The sequence below is a fragment of the Saccharomyces eubayanus genome, chromosome VII (assembly GCF_001298625.1).
Source record: "Saccharomyces eubayanus strain FM1318 chromosome VII, whole genome shotgun sequence".
NCBI classification, from domain to species: Eukaryota; Fungi; Ascomycota; class Saccharomycetes; order Saccharomycetales; family Saccharomycetaceae; genus Saccharomyces; species Saccharomyces eubayanus.
The window spans coordinates 890,152-911,968 of record NC_030982.1 but is presented as its reverse complement, the minus strand read 5'-3'; the positions used below and the strand labels follow the sequence as shown (position 1 = coordinate 911,968).

The 21,817-nt window shown below is 38.1% G+C and overlaps 7 protein-coding genes and 1 non-coding gene across 8 annotated transcripts; 5 read left to right on the top strand and 3 right to left on the bottom strand.

The window, feature by feature from the left end:
• Positions 1-2,868: 2,868 nt before the first annotated feature.
• On the top strand, positions 2,869-4,218 carry HSV2 (phosphatidylinositol-3,5-bisphosphate binding protein HSV2; the record flags this gene model as incomplete). Its single annotated transcript, XM_018365326.1, has 1 exon — positions 2,869-4,218. One exon carries the CDS (start codon positions 2,869-2,871, stop codon positions 4,216-4,218), a length of 1,350 nt encoding a protein of 449 aa, XP_018222426.1.
• A 66-nt stretch (positions 4,219-4,284) lies between these two features.
• On the bottom strand, positions 4,285-5,169 carry PET54 (Pet54p; the record flags this gene model as incomplete). The annotated part of the gene is made up of 1 exon (XM_018365325.1): positions 4,285-5,169. One exon carries the CDS (start codon positions 5,167-5,169, stop codon positions 4,285-4,287), a length of 885 nt encoding a protein of 294 aa, XP_018222425.1.
• A 945-nt stretch (positions 5,170-6,114) lies between these two features.
• Positions 6,115-8,013, top strand: TOS2 (Tos2p; the record flags this gene model as incomplete). The annotated part of the gene is made up of 1 exon (XM_018365324.1): positions 6,115-8,013. One exon carries the CDS (start codon positions 6,115-6,117, stop codon positions 8,011-8,013), a length of 1,899 nt encoding a protein of 632 aa, XP_018222424.1.
• Positions 8,014-8,247: 234 nt separating this feature from the next.
• On the top strand, positions 8,248-9,081 carry MRPL9 (mitochondrial 54S ribosomal protein uL3m; the record flags this gene model as incomplete). The annotated part of the gene is made up of 1 exon (XM_018365323.1): positions 8,248-9,081. One exon carries the CDS (start codon positions 8,248-8,250, stop codon positions 9,079-9,081), a length of 834 nt encoding a protein of 277 aa, XP_018222423.1.
• Positions 9,082-9,362: 281 nt separating this feature from the next.
• Positions 9,363-12,617, bottom strand: CRM1 (exportin CRM1; the record flags this gene model as incomplete). The annotated part of the gene is made up of 1 exon (XM_018365322.1): positions 9,363-12,617. The coding sequence occupies one exon, from the start codon at positions 12,615-12,617 to the stop codon at positions 9,363-9,365; it is 3,255 nt and encodes a 1,084-aa protein (XP_018222422.1).
• Positions 12,618-13,404: 787 nt separating this feature from the next.
• DI49_2185 lies at positions 13,405-13,475 on the top strand. The gene has a single exon. It is a non-coding gene; the product is annotated as a tRNA-Gly (tRNA).
• A 138-nt stretch (positions 13,476-13,613) lies between these two features.
• CCH1 (calcium channel protein CCH1) lies at positions 13,614-19,748 on the bottom strand (the record flags this gene model as incomplete). Its single annotated transcript, XM_018365321.1, has 1 exon — positions 13,614-19,748. The coding sequence occupies one exon, from the start codon at positions 19,746-19,748 to the stop codon at positions 13,614-13,616; it is 6,135 nt and encodes a 2,044-aa protein (XP_018222421.1).
• A 227-nt stretch (positions 19,749-19,975) lies between these two features.
• GPI1 (phosphatidylinositol N-acetylglucosaminyltransferase) lies at positions 19,976-21,805 on the top strand (the record flags this gene model as incomplete). The annotated part of the gene is made up of 1 exon (XM_018365320.1): positions 19,976-21,805. The coding sequence occupies one exon, from the start codon at positions 19,976-19,978 to the stop codon at positions 21,803-21,805; it is 1,830 nt and encodes a 609-aa protein (XP_018222420.1).
• Between the last annotated feature and the right edge of the window lie 12 nt (positions 21,806-21,817).

Sequence of the window (21,817 nt, the reverse complement as noted above, 5' to 3'; positions counted from 1 at the left end):
CCGCCAGTGGCTAATAGAGATTTCGACCAGGGGCAAAATGCAATGGCCTTCACTGCTGCTTTATGGGGAAGCACAAACTTCTTTACTGGTTTATCTAAGTTTGAAATATCCCACAAACTGCAGGAGTTATCGTTTCCGCCAACCGCAAGCAGGTTAGAATGTTCATTTAATGAAATGCCTGCAATAATACCATTTTGTTAGTAGCTAAAAAAAATGCGTGATGTTAGGATAAGGGTATGTAAAAACTTTTGTGCAAGCTTTCAAAAACGTACCACAAACTTGTTGTGCTTGAGCTTGATATGTAGATTGGAGCTTTAGTCCAATCAAATTTTCTTCCTCATACTTTTGTCTTTTGTTCCATTTTTTCAAAGGGAAATGTAAATTCTTGATTTCGAATAGACTTACACTGCCGTTTTCTTCTCCAATAAAGAACTTACATACCTCGCCTGGCTTAAACCATTCTAAGCAGCATATTCCCTTGAAAGATTCTGTTTGAAAAACAAAGACTGGTTCCTTTTGGTCCTTTTTGGTGGAATGGAAGAATTCTTTTTGATCATAAAGAAGAATACGACCAAATTTTGTGCCAATGATAAAATAGCTATTATAAGGACAGAATGAAACACATGTCACCAAATCCCTTTTTTCACTCAAATATTGATGATCTAAGATGGACACTGCCCCGTCGTTTTCTGACCAAATGTACACGGAACAACCCAGTCCAACTAGAACGTTGTTTGTAGTTCTTGACCAAGAAATTAGGTTCGAATAGAAGTCATTTCTCAAGCAAGGCGCATCCAATACACGATAAGGAATGTGCGATTTGACTCTTTTGACAGGTCTTTGAAAGCTTTTCGGCGGCGACACCGTTCTTAAGTTTGAATTAGCAATATAATAACGGGCGACATCCGGCGATAATGTACTAAAATCGAACGTTGTTTGTATTCCGATGCTACTTCTTGAGGCTAGGCAATTCTTCATTATCTGGCTCTTTTCCTGGGTTTCAGTGTTTGCGGATTCGAATGTAAAGACACGGTCAGGTAATTGGAAACCAAGTGAATGGGCAATATTTTTTCTATGATGCTTCTGTTCTTTAGTTAATTTCGTATCATCTTTCCTTGAAACTCTTCCACTTTCACTTCTAGTAACCTGGCTTTCGGAAGAACTAGATATGCTTGACATAGAATATTCGTTAATGGCACTTATTGATTCGTAGTGGCCCGTATTTCTCAGTTCGTTGAAGAATTCAGGGGACGATAGCCGCTCAGGTGAAGGAGATTTCTCACAAAGCTCTGAGTAGCTTATATCAAACCCGTTCAACATCGGAATGGACTTATATGCATTTCTTGACACTGACTTTGGAATGAAACGGTCAACTTCTACCGCGTTTCCGCTGGAAGTAATCTTTTTGTTTGAGTTTCTGGAGTTATATCTGTAATTTAAATGTGGGGTAGCCATTATATATTTTTTGTTCTGTTTCAAAGTCAAAAAACTTTGATTAATGTGTATAAGCAAGTTTATTCGTTAGAGGAAGTAGCCTTGGTCTTCCTGGAACGTTTTTTGATGTTTTATTTTGTTTTAGGATGTAAAAGTACTATTTGGGTACTAATTATCCTTTTTTTTTTTTTGACGCCTTAAAAAAGAACCAATGCAGACGCCAAAAATACAAAAACAAACGATAGTGTCAGAAAAAGTAAAGGTTTAGGAACCAAAAATAGTAGGAAGAAATTGCCGGTTTTAGGGATAAAACTTGTTTGCTTGCTATTTAATTAGTTTGACGCTATACTATATATACATGCTTTGGTATTTTATTGGTCCTAATACCGTTCCTGTCGTTGTATGAGTCAAGAAATGCTAACAATCACCATTTCTTATTGTAGTTGATGTTCCATAACTTCACCACTTTCCATATCATCATCTTCTAGTTTTCGTTTTGTCTCGAACTTTTTATATTATGTAATAACGGTCAAATAATCAATAGTGTATAAAATCTCAACTCTATGCAATAGACATCAGGAAGAGATTGGGAAATGATATTTCCAGATTTAGCATGGGGGCTGTCGAAATGCGTTTGTTTATATATTATCAGAGAGTTTATCGGTGAATATTCATATAATTATATTCAAGTTCAATAAAAACCTTATTTTGACCTTTAGACTTTTCTGCCTAGTTGTAATCAAACTAAGATTCCAGGCACAACCAAGAACATTTTTTTGGCATTGGGATACATTCATATTTATTTTACATCATTGTGGCACCACCTGAAGCATTAAAATCAGCCTTGTTTATCTCGTTCAAAGCAAATATTTGTGTACATGCCGGGGTGCTACGTTTACAGAGAAAAGACCCATCAAGAGAGTCGGTAGAACTATACAAGCAAAACACCTGTTCCTTACACACACGTATAAACACGTCTTGAAGATGCCTGTGTTGATTCTGATGAACAGGTTACGTTAATGTCTTGACTTTTTTTTGGCGTCCGCGGCTTTGGAAATCGCAGAAATATGGCATATATCCACTGGAAAAGAATAATAAGACGTACCGTACCACCAAGAGCAGTCGAAACAGGTGACGTAAATAACACTTTAGATTTGAATGAGAGAAGGGTTGGTATTAGAAGAAATGGAGAGATATGTCTGGCATCGTGTGTATACGAAAAGAAAAGGATAGTTTGCAAAAAAAAAAACTGGGCCGGTGATGCGATTATGTCTTTGATCACGTGATCGTTTCCTTTCTGGCTCGTAAAGCCTGTTTGATATATTTACTAATGCAAAAACATGTGGCGGCGTGTTATTGTTAAAAGAGGAAGGGGAAGACCTTGGAGGGTAGTTTGTAGTAGAAGTCAAGTATAGATATATATATAGTTGGCAGATGGATGTTCGTCAACCTATAAGAGAGGCCACCAATAACAGAAGGAAGCCGAAGTTTCTAAGCGTTTCGTTTAACCAAGATGATTCATGTTTCAGTGTAGCCTTAGAGAATGGATTCCGCATCTTCAATACTGATCCATTGACCAACAAGCTATCGAAGACGTTTAAGGACTCTTTGGCCAATCAGTCCAGGGGTACCGGAATAGGCTATACCCGGATGCTTTATCGTACAAACTACATTGCCCTGATCGGAGGTGGTAAGAGACCGAGGCATGCCCTAAATAAGCTAATCATTTGGGATGATCTTTTACAAAAGGAGACAATCACTTTGAAGTTTATGTCATCCATAAAGGACGTCTTCCTTTCAAGGATCCATATCGTAGTGGTGCTGGAGAACACCATAGAAATCTTCCAATTTCAAACAAACCCACAAAGAATCTGCCCCATTCTGGATATTCCTTCCAATGGGTCTGTAGACTATGTGGTCTGTAGCAGCAAACATCTTCAATCGCAGAGCTCATCGCATGCGCAGTCCAAGATTGTCGAAATCATCGCGTTTCCTTCAAATAAGTGTATAGGCCAAGTCCAGATAGCCGATCTATCACAATTAAAGCATAATTCTCAAAACCCAACGGAATCTGCACTTTTGCCTACATCCATCATCAAAGCCCATAAAAACCAAATCAAGTTGGTCAGATTGAACCATCAGGGCACCATGGTAGCCACATGTTCCGTCCAGGGCACCCTAATAAGAGTATTCAGTACTCACAATGGCACTCTGATCAAAGAGTTCAGAAGAGGCATGGACAAGGCAGACATTTACGAGATGCGTTTTAGCCCCAACGGTAGCAAATTGGCCGCATTGTCAAATAAGCAGACGTTACATATCTTTCAAATTTTCGAAACGAACAATACTGAAACAAACTCGCATGACCATTCGCATGATAATGGCACAAGCCATCCCCTGAAGAATTATATACCGAAGGGTCTATGGAGACCCAAATATTTGGACTCCGTGTGGTCAATATGTAATGTTCATTTGAAAAATCCAGTGTTTGACGCTCATCGAAGTGCTAATAGCAATAACGCGGCACACGATGATGAATTTTATAAGGACAGGTGCAAGATTGGCTGGTGCCAAGATACCAACAATCAAGACCAGGACGATTCGTTGGTACTGGTGTGGCAAAACTCAGGGATATGGGAGAAATTTGTCATTTTGGAAAAGGAACAAGAGGAAACGTCCAAAACGCATTATTCACTAAATGAAAGTTTAAGAAACAGTGATTCGAAACCAATGCACGAAGCAACCAGATGGGAGTTGGTTAGAGAATCATGGAGAGAACTCTAGCATGAATATATATATATATATGGAAAGATAAATATATGTATACGTATATACAAGATTTTAAGTCATTCATTCGTTTAGATGCTCGATTAATAGTTTGGAATCGTCTATAACAGAGTCCGTCTCGAGTGTGCTTTCCTCCTTTTTCGGCGGGTTTAGTAACTCCTTTGCTAACAAACCATGATAGTTTCTTTTAAAGCGGTACGCATCGTTTGAGTTTTCAAAAGATATAAACTGGAGATTTCTCTTCATCTCGTCATCCCAGAATATCTTGAAGTTTGATCTTATATTGTAAAACCAGAAGTAGTTTAATATATTAAACGACTGTAGTTCAGTGGGTAAGTTCCACACTAACACGGATTTACGTTCCATCTCACGTACTGAATCAAGAACGCGCCATAGTTGGGTCACGTCTATCATATCCTTTGGCTCAATTTTCTCGGTCAATCCTTCAAAATATTTCTCAGACGACTGGAATGCGTTATGTAGATTTTGTGAATATCTTTGGAACTTTGTCATCAAATTGGGTAAGGGCTGCATCAATGGTGTCATTCTCACCCTAACTTTGTTTATTCGCGAGAGTCTCGTCAGATTGGCGTACTCGACCAGCGAATTATGATCATTAAACAACAAGTAGTACTGATCTTTGAATTGAAAATATTTAGGGTCCCTCACCTTGATTAGTTGAAAGTCGAGCCCATTGGTAAATTGGCCGCGGTTTTTGTATTGATTCTCCGGCAAAATTGACACAAAGTCTTCCTTGACCAAATATGGGTTGTAGCTTCTATACTGTAAGATCAAAGGTTTCTTCACCTGCACTTGCTGATGACCATCACTAAAAGCTGATTTTTCGTTTATTCCAGCAGAAGTTTTCGTTTCCACAGTTCCAAGTACTCTTCCTGTCGATTGCAAGTGTTCCAGCACCAGCTTAATAGCTTTACTAGAGCCCTTCATACCTGTCTCATATGAATGATCTGGACCACATAGAGTCTGCCCTAGGCCATTAAGCCTTTAAACCTGCACTAGTTAATAATCACGGTGATCCCATCACTCTGAACGAGCGCAAAAAAAATGAAGTTGAAAATTTTTGAGAAAACGGAGAATTCGCTATAAAAGGCGCAAAGACATTCGTTAAATGCTTCTTTTCAGTTCCGCTCAACATGTTTTATAAAGATAATATGTTTACTTAAAATCTCCAAGCAGCTTCACAGACTCAATGGCGGAAGGAGGTCAGCATCAAGAACTGTGGGACTTTTGTTGCCTACAGAACTTATAACGAACATGGTTCTTGCCTTTTACCAGAACCATCCGGGTGTTGTCTCCACTCAAACAGGTAAAGCTGTCCGTTACTGTGGCTCCTCGCATTTTTTGGAACTTTTATATCCTCTTTTCTCAATGAGCATAGGGGATATTTTGATTTTTTTATCATATTTTATTTTTCTATGATTTGGTCCATGAGTTCATGGAGTGAATATATAGGGAAACACACTTAATCTTGTAACAACGCGTATATCAACTATGTAGTATCTCTTCCCTTCTCCACTTTATCGTTTCTGTGTCACGGTGTTTTGTATAGAAAAGAAACCGGCACCGGATATAGTAGTGGTGGAGAAAGAATAGAGTCTCAAAAAAGAAAAAGAACAAGAATGCATTTTTAAAGTTTCGCGTTTGATACATCTTAAAGTATACTAATAAAGCGTCCAATGCCCGATGATGGCCGATCATGTAAAGATGCGTTTTTTTGCATAAAAGAAAGCGCCCTTGACTTCTTACTTCATCACCACGTAGTGCATTTAGCTTAGCTTGCAATCAAACAGTAAACTAAACGTCGAGACACACTTTACACTAGCAGCAAGTGAGAAACAGTACTCCGCCCTCTTTAGATGCGATAAAGCATCCATGTCCAGTCATTACCATCACACAACTAATGCCTCTTCGTGGAAAAGAGACGCTGTACTAGACAAATCTCGCACATCATTTACGTTTCTTCAGAGAAACGCTGAGTGCACAGGATCCGACTGCAAGGTGTCTAAAAACTCTTCTTCGAACGTCACTGTTGCTGTGGCAGTAGCAGTTCCCGTCGGTGCTATTATTATACTACTGTCCGTCGTTTTAGTGCTTGTGTATAGGAGAAGCAAGAAAGAAACATTGATGCAGGATTTGGACCCAAATTTTGAAGGTGATCTATACTACTTGCCAAAAATGGATTCGTCCATCAATTCTGCAAACTCAGAGGGAAATTCCACCGAAAGAAGGTATATTTACGGCTCTTACGATGACTACTTGCAACCGTCAACAGACAAAGCGCTATCTTTCAAAGATTATGTGAAGAGAATTCACGACCGAGCCCCCTCCGCTTATAACATTGCCTCACTCGCTTCACGAAATATCAGTAAGGCATCCGTTGTCTCCAAGCAAACCGGACTTCCTGGCAGAGTCTCCCTGCGATCGATAAAGAACCTCGAGGCAACAGCGAATGTGCCATCTCTAGGCCCAAATGACGAGAAAAAAAATAGTGGTCAAAAATGTGACAATACTTCAAGTTCTAGTTTTGAGAAAAATTTAAAGACCAGTAACGATAGCCGGCTTGAGTTGGGCCAGGCAAGCGGTGGTGATCCCGAGCCACAACTGTTGAAGGATGACGGAGAAAGTATAGACAGAATAAGAAGCATCTATAACATTTATTTCGAAAGAAGTAGCAGCTCAATACGTACTTCTGTGGCTTCTTCACTACGACGTGGTTCCATAGTAATTACTACAACAGAACAAAACCCAGATAAGAACTTCCAAAACGACACTACACTTGCTGATCAAGGCCCGTTAGAAGCCACAGATGCCAAAGAGACCGACTCCGGTTCAACGTGTAATGACGACTATGAAGATGTGACTGACTATCTGCAAGCTCCCGCTTCACAGAAGATTACACACATCCCATCCTCAGTATATTCAGAAATGCCTTTTAAAGACAAAAATATCGCCGAGCCATTCTTATCAACAAAGTTTTCTCCGCCCAATGCCACCTCAACGAGAATTGCCTCATCTATATACTCTGAACTGCCCGCAAAAGGACAACTTTACTCTGCAAAATTGCCTGTACGGGTTCCTCCACTGGAGGTTTTGGCTCATCCTCCTCCAAACTATTCACAACAATACCGCCAGTATCGACCAAAAGGTCACGACCAAGAGAAAAATAATTATTATTATAGTCATAGCCCGTCATCATTAGAACATCCTCAAAATTTTGAGAATATCGGGGAGCTGCCAACGCCAACTCGATTAGCATATTCGACTTCCTCACATTCGCTTACTTCATTTAAAGGAAGCCTTACACCTTCACACGCACTGAAGCATGTGACCACTGCTAGACTCAACGGGACGGCTTTGAACCCGATGGACCATCCAGAAATGTTTTACAATACTCCTACGGAAGCATCTTCAGCAGCATCCTTATCAAAGCAATCGTGCATTCCTTTGCCATACCAACTAAGACAAAGTGTCGTTATGACAAACCCATCCGATCTTTCTATCAAAACACGTTATAAACCTGCGGGCTCTTTGGGCCATTTGATAAGGGCCCAACAGCTCCCCAGTAGCCCGTCCACTATCACTACTCCAATGTCTCTTTCACAGCAGCGGTCAACGGTGCCAACACTAATTAACGTTCGTGTGAGTGGGCTATTGGACGACTCTGATGTTTTACAACCTCCGAATGGGGATGGCATCCTACCTTTTACTGCCTCTGTAGAAGACCTAAGAAAGCAACTGGGCACACCGCATAAATACGAAATGACATCCTAACATAAACGAACAAATACAAGTAAAAATTTACGACTGTAACAATAAATAATCAATTGAAACTAACACTTTCTTCTCACATTGTTTTCCATTTAGCGTCATTTCTCCATATTATCGTCGCATATAAAATCGGTCCGGGTAATACTGTAATTTTCTTGAAGCTGTTAAGATGAATGAACGCTATTGAAAAACAAATTACACCATTAATGAGCAGGATAGAAAAAGGCTAACCCTCGAATGGAAAGTAGAACAAATATAGTCATGTCGAAGTTCTTACAAGGGCAAATATTTAATATATCGAAAATTTATGTCAGACACTCTTCTACTAGGCCCTTTCTGGTGGCTCCCAGTATAGCCAAAAGTATAACGACTGAAGCTCCGCCAATCAATCACTCACCTGAACTAGCGCATACGAGGAAATGGCTACCAGAAAGATGCGGTTTGATTACCCGTAAGAAGGGGATGATGCCCTATTTCGATCAATCTACGGGTGAGAGAACTGCCGCAACCATATTAGAAGTTAATAATGTTGAAGTTTTAATGCATAGAACTCCAGATGCCAATGGGTATTTTGCATGCCAGGTTGGATTTGGCTCCAAGCATCTGTCCAAAGTCACAAGACAAATGCTGGGACATTTTGCTTCCAAAGTTGTCAATCCTAAAGAACTTGTTTCAGAATTCAGAGTGAAAAATGACAACGGATTGCTACCACCTGGCACTTTATTGAAGCCATCTTTTTTCAAGGAAGGGCAGTACGTCGATGTCAGATCAGTCAGCAAAGGTAAGGGGTTTACAGGTGTGATGAAGAGATATGGATTTAAGGGTCTGAGAGCATCTCATGGTACATCTATCATGCATAGACATGGTGGTTCTTATGGTCAAAATCAAGATCCAGGAAGAGTGCTACCGGGTAGGAAAATGCCCGGCCATATGGGTAATGATAACGTGACGATCCAGAATGTTAAAATTTTGAAAGTTGATGATGCAAATAACGTTATTTGGGTTAAAGGTTCTGTAGCGGGGCCTAAGAACACTTTCGTCAAGATTCAAGATGCAATCAAAAAAACCTAAACATAGCAACGTACGAATAATTTATAACAATCATGTACATACATCACAGAAGCAAAAAAATCTGAAAACCACATTCAGTAATAATTTTTAAAGATATTTTTATTTTTTTCAGGCATTGGGCTAAATAGTATTTATCACTATATTAGAGTACCAGAACCATAGAGGAACCAATTTACATATGTTATGGAATGAAAAAGCCCAAAGTTATCGATTAATTAGTGAATAGTCAGTCAAAAAGAAAAGAAACATTGGGGAAGTGAAATCACATTACGGAATCAACACTAGTCGTCAAGTTCAGAAGGTTTTAGTAACCCACCGATCTTGGCAGCCTTTTCTCTTTCTATTCTATTCTGTTCCAATAAGGCATTTTCTTTATCTTCAGCAAACAAGTAATCCGTGGGGTCACCTCCTACTTCTTTGATTTGTACTAAGAAGTCTCTTAATGTACCCTTGAAAACCACTAAGTCTTTGTATTGTTTAGTCAATGCAGACAAGAAACTTGTAATTTGTTCGGATGTTAAGTGAGGGAATGCGCTATTTAGCATGTTAGCCAAATATTGGTTCAAGTAAACTTGATTTGAAGTACCTTGTGGTGCTTCATTTTCTTGATAAAGTGGTACAGATATCTTGTTGTCGTAAACTAATGAAATTAACTTCATTAATAACAACGATTGCTTGGAAAACCCGGACTTGTGATCAGAATCCGTTAACACAAAAAATGTTTCGCTGACAAAAACGAAGAAATAATTCTTGTAGAATTCATTAGCAAATGGGACGGCACCCATTCTTTCAATATTTTTGACCAAGTCCAATGCAATTTGCAAACCGTTAACTTCAACATCTCTGTTGTTATGCTTGAATGCCCAACAAATAGCATCAACAAATAATTTGAATGCGGCGGGAGGTAGTTCTAAAAATGCAGTAAAGGATTTCTCGTTGATGACTTTTAGTAACTTGTAAAATTCTACACGATGCTCAGGGTATTCTGTAAAGTCTTTGTTGATCATATCCAAAGTACATTCAAAAACACTTTGTAAAATCAAAATGACACCTTGTGGAATCATGTGACCTACTTTTTCTACCACTGTGGTCATACAGTTTAGTACTTCAGCATCTCTTGCATCTGGAACATTATTCATATAGTCTTCTAAAACGGCATTCAATAGTGGTTCTACTAACACTTTTACGACATCATCCAAATTTCTGGCCTTAGATATGTAAGTTTCAACAAGTTTCAAAATTTCTTTCTTAATTGTTCTCAGACCACGAACCTTTGGTGTCTTTGTGGCAATCAAGCCATCGCTAGCCACTTGAGAAGAAATCATTGAGGAAACAGCTCTGTATAATTGAAGCATGTTGTAATAAATGTGGCCTAATTGAGGGTAAAAATCTGCACCCATTGAAGAGCAAACAGCGACGTTCGTCTTTATAATATTTGCGATAATTTTGACGGTTTCCGAATCTAATAGTAATGCTGGGTTTGCAGTGGATTGTTCTACTATAGTGTCCCAAGCCATATTTGGCAGCTGCATCAAATCACTTAATAGCCTGTTTCTTTCCGCCACGTTTCGTTCTTCGGAGATGATGATACCACAAGCTTTGTAAAAAGTATGAACCTGTTGCGGCTGCAGATCAGCAGTTGTCTTTTGAATATCGCTAATTATTGTTTGGATGAATGGTTCAGATTCACGGGGTTGTTGAATAACAAAATGATACTTACATTTCTGAACAATCTTGATGAATGTATCACATGCCATATCTTGAACACCCTCGTGGGTTTCATGCATGAATTCAAAAAGCTTTAAAATAACTGTTCTTAGGAAATTCCAGTGAGCTTTCAAAAATCTTGGGTATTGACCCACCACGTACATGATGTCCGATGCAACAACAGCTTTGTTATCTTTACCTCTTTTCTTCACGGTCAAATCCAATAAATCTTTTATAACAGTAACCACAAATCTTTTTTCAGTGTCTTCGCTCATTGTACCAGAGATGGAACCAATAGCCCAAGACAAGGTGTTGATATTATGCCATGACCATTCTGAACCATCAATTTGTCTTGCCAATTTATTGATCATGATTTCTTCAGTATCAATAACATTTAAGTGGGTTAAATATACAAGGACTTCTCTTTCGGATTTGTATAATTGGATGGTATCTGATTCTTTGACGAATTCTCTAACAATTTCCCCTTCATCATTCTCGACAACTAAAACTTCCTCTGGTCTCACCATGTTTTCAATGATAACCAATCTCAACTGTGAACAAATTTCTTCATAAATGTGCTTTTTTAAGGGGAATCTCTTCATGTATTCAGGGTTCAAAGCACCAGATCCAGTCGATATGGCTTGTGAACCGACTGATAATTGTATCAATGGACTCATTTCGGTTGCAGGTAAACGTTGAACTTCATAAAACAAATCTGCTACTAAATTGTGCCAGTAGTCCAAAGTCGTCTTAAACAGCTCTCTTTCTTCGATTTTAGATAATTGGATCAAGTATTGATGTGCGTTTAATAAAAGTTCCCTTAGAGATTCATCGYTTTCCAATAGAACTCTATTGCGTGCCAGAAAAGTGGTTAAAAACATTGCCAGATCTTGTAGGAAGGACTGATCATTACCATTGGCCGTTGCATAGGTGGCCTTCAAATCAGCTGTAACAGGCATGACATTTGTGGCAATTTGTTGTAAAGTGTTTTGAAAGAAAAGTACAGTTTGTCTTTTTATCAAATCATTATCTTGTGGGATTTTTAAGTTTGACACTTCAGTTAAACATTTCAATGTGATGGCTCTTGTATCAGAAGAAGTCATAAATTTGGTACTCAATAGTTCTAAAATGTTCGTCTCGTAAATGTAACGGTAAGGAATCCAATGCAAATATCTCAATAAAGACTCCAAGGTAGCTACTATTAAAGAAGTAGAAGAACCTTGTTCTAAGACTTGAAAGCATAATTTGAAAATCTGCTCGAATTCCTTTGACATTGAGTTTTTCAAGTGTAAAGCTTTAGCTTGAGTCATTTGTTCTGCAGAGAAATCGAAGACTTCTTCTGATAACAATTTCAAAATGATCATGTTGTTTTCGCAAACGTTAACAGAAGAGCTTGAACTACCAATCAGTTCTGGAATAAACTCCGGCCAATTTTGAGGCCATTCCTGTTTCAGGATTTGCACTAAAGTTAAATCAGACTTATTAATGAGGTTCTTTTGTGTTTTGAACGCTTCGTCATCCTGGCACATAGAAATAATCATACCAACAACAAAGTTTCTGATACCAATTCTATGATCATTCGGCAACAACTTCCATTTTCTAGTAATCAATTTATCAAGGATGGATAGGGCAATAAATTTCGATTGCGGATTTGTCGAGAATTGAAGAATTTGATCAGCTTTTTGCCAAGCATCAGGATTGTCTTGAAATTTGGTCAGAATCTCCTGAGCTTGTTTCTGCTGAACACCAGAACCCTGGTAGAAGGTGGTGACCACCTGATCTAGTAAAGTAATGTCTAATTCGTTAGAAAAATTCAAAATTCCTTCCATGACAAACTTTATTTGTTTTGCTTTTCTTGGTTCTAACAGGTAGATTTAATGATATGCGAGTACTGTGTTAGCTTTTGGGTTTTTCTTTCTTATATTATTTTTCCTCCTCTCCTAGAATTTCAGGATGTACTGTCTATTACTGGAAACAGTGATTGAAAAAAACGAGAATTATAAAAAAGAACAAAGGGAACTTAACAATGATTGATCTTGCTCAAACAATTAAACCAGATGAACGAACAGGTAAAAAATTTCAGGTATTCGGCGAAATTCCAACGAAATAGTCTGCGGCTGATGGTTTTTTCTTGCCTTTCTTGTTAGATATAATCTTTTATAGCTGTGATGCTAGGAGAATAAGGAAAGCCAGGGAAATCTGCAACTTGTTTTTTTTTCTTGTAAAAGAAACACAATTTCCCATACTTAGTGCGTCCGGGTAACCACGGGCCACAAGTCATAATAGTACGTCATGGTGGATTTAAATGGCGTAGTAAGAAGCCATTGATTGATGAAAGATTGCGGAAAAGATGGGCAACTACCAAGTGACTTTTTTCCCCACCGGTACGGTCGACCGAGTGGCAAATTTAGGCTTCGTTAGGCCACTTGTTACCAAYAGAAAGCATTTTGGATCAATGGCAATGAGGTTACGTCTAGGACGCAAACTGCACTTTTGAACCAAAGATTGGCACGTATGGAATGTCTTAAAAACCCATATTAACCTTTCCAGAAATGCTCTTGTGTGTTCGATATGTGTATGTTACCATACAATCTTTAGATTACCATAATAAGAAAAGCGCAAGTGGTTTAGTGGTAAAATCCAACGTTGCCATCGTTGGGCCCCCGGTTCGATTCCGGGCTTGCGCATTTATTTTTTGGGGCCTAATTCCAGCTTTTACAATAACAACTATGATAGTTATAGAAATCTAAAATGTATCTGATCTCTTTTTTTGTTTCTATAAAGCTTCCTAAGTATGATCTTATATAGTCTATTTGTCGTGCTTTTTATTCTGAATTACCATCTTTTGGTTTTTCTGTCGGTTCCATCGTGGACGCTTGGTCAATTCTTGGAGACCACATAAAGTTGTTTACACCATAGTTCATCCTAGGTGTCCCGATAGGTTCTGTCATTGCAGTTTCTGGAACGGATTCCACGTTTATATCAATATTTGAAATATGGGATGATGCTAAATGATCTTTGACATCCCAATCGGGTTCAATAGCACGTTTCATCCTACTGTGAAATTTCCATCTCGTCACCACCATTTCTAAAACATCGAAGTTCCTTTGGTTCTCTAGATACTTGTCCACTTTACCCAATACATACAAGTAATGCACGTATTGATCGATACCTAAACACTCTCTTGCGGAATAAGTGGTGAAGAGAGGTATCTGTAGTAATAGGTCCGAAAACCTAATGCCCCCATTATACGCATTCGTATAATGTATTCCCTGAACAAATCTTCTATATTGCAGCTTTCTTTGTATGACCTTCGCTTTACTAATGGTGTTCAACTCTTTATTTAATCCATTCAGGTCTATCTTGACATCATATGGATCCTCTGGGTTTACCTCCATAAAGTTCTTGACTAGATTCTTTATTGTTAATCTCCCTTCCCAAATTTTGAAAGAAAGTGGGCCATCAAATGAATGCATTATTTTTGGAAGGTAAGACAATTCAAGTTCACCAGTTCCGTCGGTATCAAATTTAGACCATGCCTCTATGTACTTTTTTATCTCTGATCTGTTGATACCTGAGCTAGATCCACCGCTGCGATAAACATAACTGAAATTACCAATAATCAATGAGACAAACATATTCACAAAAATATACATTGAAATAATATTCCACGACATGAGTAATAAGTATGCGTATGTTTCTGAGCCACAATCCGTATATGTTGAGTTGTCATCAGAAGAACAATAGGGTTCAGATATAGTTAGATCATTCATAATGTAGTTCCAACCTTCACCAAAGCTGCATCTGAACAAAACAATCATGGATTTGATGATAGTCCTAAAGTTTATGTTATCTGTTGTATTGCTTCCTAGCCTTGTTAAACCGAAAATCTGATTCAAAGCAATAGCATAAACTAAAAATAAAACACCCCAGGTGTAAGTTAATGATAAAATTGGGGGCAAACTTGCCATTGCAGTTTCCAATAGTTCAGTCAATGTATCATTTTGGGGTATTACGAATAAAAATATTACCAATAAAAAAAACCCTTTGGTGTTGTGAAACCAATAGTGAGAAGCTGGAATATGGAATGCTACAGCATTCATAATAAATGCTATAATTACGATGCTGAGCCGTGTACTATTCCACTTTTGTCTAAAATACAATCTTGGTCCTTCGCCACACATGTGGAATGCTTCCTGGATCAAGAATACACTGGTGGAAAACATGAAAAAAACGCCTTGGTAACCAATCAAGTGCTTCGGATCGTAGCTGCGACTTAGCAGCATTATTATATGGATATAGAGTACTATCTGCAGGAACGACGCATAATAGAGATTCTTTTTGTCAACAGCAATTTGGTAAAAAAACTGTCTGATTTTGGATAGCTCTATTAAATTGGGAATTGCTTTTGGCTTGGCTTGGGATAAAAGTTTCTGAGATTCCAACCATGCTTTTTCTTCTATAGTATAGTACGCGCTACCTGTTGTTCTTGCCTGGTTGTTGACAATGAAGGAAACAAACAAGTTCAAAATGAAAACCATACTCAAGAAATTAAACAGAACCAGAAATACAGCACTTCCTGCCGATCCCATTACTGTAGCAGGTGTACCTATTCCTGAGCTGTTCATCATATCTTCTAACAAATCTACCCAACCTTCCAAAGAAATAATCTGGTATAATGAATTGAATGCACTTGCGAAAGAATCTAAATGAAGATATGGTTGCTGGTAAACCCTTGGGGACATAATTTCCCATTGAAACACAGAATTTGAATATTCATTGTAACATTGCTCACGGCCTAAACTTCCATCATTGCAAGTACCCAAGCGGCCTTTAAAGATATTTAAACCCCAAACTGTAAATGGAAATAGTAAACTCAATGATATTAACCCTGCTTCAAAAATCTTATTCAAACCATCAAACATGACAAGATTAAATGTTTGACGTGCGGTGTTACTGATTGTTAGGCATCTAAGTGCTCTCAGTGCTGTCAAACCTTTAAAAATTCTAGATAAATTTCCATTATTTTTCAGGTAAGCAATCAAATTAATCCACATTGAGACGAGGACGAGAAAATCAATAAAATTCCATGGATTCCTTAAGTAAGCATTTGGAGAATACAAAAATCCATCGGCAATTGTCTTTACAATAAATTCAATAGAAAAGGCACCAATGAACGCACAATCCAAGGCAGAAGACCAATTCCAGGTTCCCATATGATTATACATACGGTACAATGGTGTGACGTAGCATGAACAAACAATCAATAAAATAGTAGCAAGCGCAAAAATAAAAACGAACACGTCCCTTTCAATGTGGTGAAAATAGCTTCTCTTATTGTATAGATCTGTACTATCCTCAACGAATCGTGTGCCGTCAGTTCTTTTACCAGTACTGGGTGGTACAAGGCGTTGACAAAATTTCCGAAACCTATGCTGAGGAGAAAAGAAATAATACGAATAATTGAACAAAGGATACCTTTTCAAATATTCTAACTTTTCTTCTTCATATTCATTCAACTGCAAAACATAGGTTCTTCCGTTGATATCGTTCGTTTCTGTGAATACAACATCACTACTCTTATAAAATGGATTATTAGCGAACATTCTTAATCGTCTCAATGATGGAACGCCCTTTGTGAGCTTTGATAAACCTCTTTGAATTATATTCTGAGATGGAGGTTCTTTGAGTTCGTCGGCTAATTCTCCCATATTTTGTGCTATGTTCATGATTGCAGTTCCTCTCATAAGAAATTGTTTGAAATCTCTGGTGTCTTCATTGCTACGACTTCCAAAAAGCTTTTTTCTAATCCTTGCTATTAAACTCGCATGTGTATATTCTTGGATCTTTTGAGGATAGACAAATTTCAGATAATGTTTTATCTGTTGCGGTCTTTTTTCCTCTTCTTTTACTTCCATACTCTCTGATATCAATGCAATGAAAATATTCAAAATCACTGAATTGGACAAGAGAAACCATATAATGAAAAGCACTGAACAAAAAAAAGCTGAGGAAATATTAGGAGAGTGTTTTTGAAGTGGGTATAAGATATCTGTCCAATTTTCAGTGGACCCAATAATAAACAATGATAGAAATGAATTCGGTAATGAATACATTCCGAACGGCTGGTCTGCCATCTCCTCTGGTGGAACGACACCTTCGAAATACACAGCCATAACTATAGCAACCAAAAAGGTGAAAAAAAAGTAAAAGGAAGATAAATTCCAAATCATAACACCGTTACCTAATATCTGTTTCCATAATTTTTTTGTTAAGTTGAATGATATGATCACTCTATAAAATCTGGATATCTGAAATATGGACAGCCAAGCATATGCATGTCCTAAAACTCCTTCGACAGCAAGGCAACTAATAACCAGAGTGATAATCGAGATGATAAGATCGTACACGTAGCTGGGTTTTGTCAAAAACTTCCACATGTTGGGTAGATATAATATTAGCCTTACTATTGATTCGATGAAAAGAACGATTGAAATTCCTCTGTCAGTCTTTAAGAGAATATTGGCATAATGTGCGGAAGTTGTCACCTTCACAGAGGCACGCATACCTATATCACAGATAATAAGCATAACAAAAATAAACTCAACATAAGAGTAGATCATTTGCCCTTTCTGAGACCAATTTGGAAATTTGGCTTGGTTTGCCTTCAGTTTAAAATATTTCCAATAGCCTGTTATCAAACGCGCAATATAACCCATGTTTTTTGAACCATATATTGTCTTTCTCTTCTTGTACTCCTCGTTAGCTATTTCGAAAGAAGACACCAGAACTGCAATAAGTAAATTCAGTAGCCAAATAGTTAAGACAAAAATACAAACGATAAAAAACAAACATGCAGCCATTTCATCTGAATCCATCGTATAATACATCAAATCAGTGAAGGTGTTAGCACTCATTATAACAAAGACAAGTTCCATCGAATTGACAATATTATCGAAGCTAATTCTACCGTTATACGGATTAGCATTAGAAACACACTTGGAATATTGTGGGCAAAGAAAGCCCTTTGAAACAGGACCTTCAGTACCATCCTCATAGATATAGTTTTGTCTTTGTTTTGTCACTGGGTCAAGATGGCCGCCGCAAAACTGCAGGTTGTATTGATATGTATCAGTAGGGTCTTCGGAATTATACCACACACATTGTCTTCGAAATGAACCTTGAAAAATCTGTACTCCTAAAATTCCAAAAAAGATCCAAAAATACACTAACATAGAACTAACATTGACCAATTGAGGGATACCATATTTCAGTCCTCTTAAAATTGATGGCATACCGGTATCGATATTTACGAGTCGAAGAATTCTTAGTATAGCTAGGGGCTTGAATATTCTTATGCCTGCTTTTGAATCGTAGCTTCTAATGGATAAGAACATACCGAGCCAGAAGCTTACAGAAGATACGAGATCTATTCTATTCCATGACGACCGCGCAAATGCCCTTGGAGTGGCAAATGACCTGTTCTGTCCCTTCGCACCATAAGGTTGTGTTAAAGAAGCAGTTAATGATTTTTGTTGGTACTTTTTTTCTTCCTCTGTAGATTCRATTTTGAACGGAATAATAAAATCTATTAGTTCACTGCCATATTTCTCTCTCATATATGTATAAAGTTTCATTATTCCGGATCTCTGTAAGATTGATTTATACTCACGCCCATATGCACTGAACATTTGAGAGTCATCCCAAAACCCAAAAGCGATTATTTTTGCTACATCATTGGCTGTAAAGCAAGCAGATAATATGAAAATAAAATAATCAGTCCAGTCAGAAAATCGGTATAAAAAAACGACATTGTGAGGATCGTACGTCCTTACCGCCAGAAGTATAGTATAAAATGTCAATAAAAGGCTGCAAAGAAATGAATAGCGTTTATTCAGCAAACAGCGAGCAATTTTCAATCTTATTTTATTTGTAGGTGAGAAAATCCCAAGGGAATGTCCATAAAGAACAAAAGGTCTTTTATCTAGCTTCTTCTGAAGCGCTTCGAAATCTGGAATGTCTATAGTATGTTCATTAACCTCCGCTTGATCCTTGCTCTTCTTTTGAGGTGACAAATGATCAATGAACTTGGGGCTGGATTTCTTTCTTGAAGTATATAAAAAGCCCTCGTGTGCCTCAGACAGCGGTCTACTTTGTCCAAGTTCTGGCGTAAGGTGAATGGAACCAGGCGCTGCGCTCGTTCCCACGTTGGGTGTATGTACATCAGCTATTGATTCATCATAATCATCTTCTTCTCCCTCTATTTCATCTTCTTCTGCCCCTCCTCGTCCTTCTCCTTCTTCTCCAGCAACTGATCCAGTATGGCTTTTATTTAACTGAGGTAACCACGTCAAACCCTCTTCGTCTATCGCACTTTTGAACCCTTTCTGCAAATCTTCAAATTCATCCATATCGTCAGCAGCAATTAGTGACAGAACTTTTGCCGACCTCGGTGGTCTATCGGTTGAACTTGCTGAGTTAGAAACCCGCCTACTGGACGTTCGGCTGTAGTTACTAAAGCTACGCCTGCGCAGCCTTTCATCATTTAAATCAATATGCTGTGAACTAGATTTGGCAGACCCTACCGAAGGCGAAGCGTTACGTCCGGAAGATTCTGCAGCACTAAATGATGCTGTTTGAAGAGAAAGCTTAGGTCTACTCATGTTTTTATTAGTACTCCTTCCGATACGAGTACGAAATATGTTGGAAATTAATGAATCATCTTTCTCATTGTCGTCTGAGTTACTATCTTCTTGTTCACCTTCAATTGTATATCCAGTACTATCCGGTGGCACAATGTTTAAAGATGGTGGTACCAAAGCCTGTGGCCTCGTCTCCAAATGATCATCGTTTCTTTCAACTTCGTCTTCACTATCTTCCGTCATTATAGCTGCATTGTCAGCGAAGGGATTCTTGTTTGGCTCGAATGGCTCTGTGAGTGTCCTTTTCCTTCCTTCCATAGTGCCAGTGATGAGTAGTATCCACTGGTACTGTCGATTTTACTTCTCTACTGCAAAGAAGCAATATGTCATCATTTCATGATCTCATCTGTATTTATTTTTATCAGCAAAATGGGAACGCCCAAGTTGGCAATATGAAAAAACCCTGCGAGAAGCACACGTAACGTTGAAATAGTCTTCAAGTTAAGGCCATTGAATTTAGGAGTCGCTTCGGACAGTTGAATGGCATGCCGAATTATATCTTCTGGCCATACGAGTCATTTTTTGAGAAGTCTGGTGCCGAAGGGGCACAGGTAGCCTTGGCAATCTCTTTTCAAGAGACTCATTTTGTCGTCTTGGGTGTTTGTAGCTCCCAGCACCTGGAAAAGGTAATCATACGTCCACCGTATTATATATTAGCTACGAGAGAATTTGGGGAGAATGACTGGGACTACAAAGTTTCCGAACCCTGCAATGTTCACTTTAGGATACCCAGGTTGAAGTATATGCAATTTTATTCTTCTGACCCTATATCACTCATCATACCAGAAAAGGCAGTCGATCTTCAAAGCAGTGTGGGAGAAACCTTAAATTTTACCAAATTAGAGGAGCACCCAAGGTACAAGAGTGACAACAAGAAGCTAAGGGAAACTTTAAATATAATCAACCTTTTTCCTACATACAGTAAATCATTGAGTGACCTTTATCCATTTGTTCAAACATCACAGGAAAATTTACGAGACACTATATTTAGTGATGTTGCGACCTGGTACTCCTCTACTTATGTTTATCGGCTATCCACGAATATCTGCGTTTATATGACACTAATAGTTTGCTCCATTGCTAGTTTTGTGTCTTCATTTTTGAATTATCCGCACTTCCAATTAGTAAATTACTCAGCATTTGTGCAGCAAATAGATCTTCGATGCCAACAGATTTGCTATTTTCCTGTGCAGTATGAGCGTATTAACATGAAGGATACCATACGCAAAGTTGAACCTATCATAAAGCAAGAGAATATTGCTGCCGAATTGCCGAATTCAAGTATGCCTTGTAAGTATTATCCCGATTATATTTTATTTTACAATACCATTTGGCTTATTATTAACGACATCTCCTTTGGCCTAATATTAGGAGCTATACTTACAGAGAATCGGAATTTTTTGGTGTCAACATCCCATAGATTATTAAAGTTTTTCTTATATGATTCACTGAAAACGATAACCGTATTGCTAGCAAGCAATCCCTTTGGTATCAAATTGAATGCAGAACTGGCAAACTTTTTGAGTGAATTGTTCCTTTGGGTCATAGAATTTTCTTATAGCGCTTTCATAAAAGTTCTCATTGATCCAGAAACCTTGTCAAACTTGCTCACGGTGATGATATACATGATGTTTCTCGTTGGTTGCTCCTTTGGCGTTTCGTTAGCAATTGATTTTTTTGCGATCCTAAGTTTTCCAATTTATGTGTTTTATCGTATCAGCAGTAAACTGTACCACTGCCAGCTAAATATCATGGGCAGTCTTTTCAACTTATTTTGCGGTAAGAAGAAAAACATTTTACGAAACAGAGTTGATCATAACTATTTCCAATTGGATCAACTGTTATTGGGAACGTTGCTGTTTATTATTCTGGTGTTCTTAACTCCTACAGTTATGGCATTCTACATGTCATACACGGTTTTGAGAATGCTAACAATAACTATTGAAATATCTTTAGAGGCTATTATTGCGCTCATCAACCATTTCCCTTTGTTTGCATTATTACTGAGAATAAAGGACCCTAAACGCCTACCGGGTGGTATTTCCATAGAACTCCAAACCACAACCTCAAGCATGCCTACTACGTTGGAACTTAAAAACAATCCGATTAAATTTAAAAGCATGTTCAAGCCGTATAGCCTATTGTTGGCGCAAATGACAACGAATTATTTTTCATTTGTCACTGTACGGCAAATTGTTCGAGGAGAGTCTATAATGGTCAACAGGAATAAGTTATATCACGTTCTATATTCTGCATTGCCAAGTAAGCCATTAGGTGCAAGGGCTTTATATAAAAGGCTGATCACACAAGCATAGATTTTTTTTTAT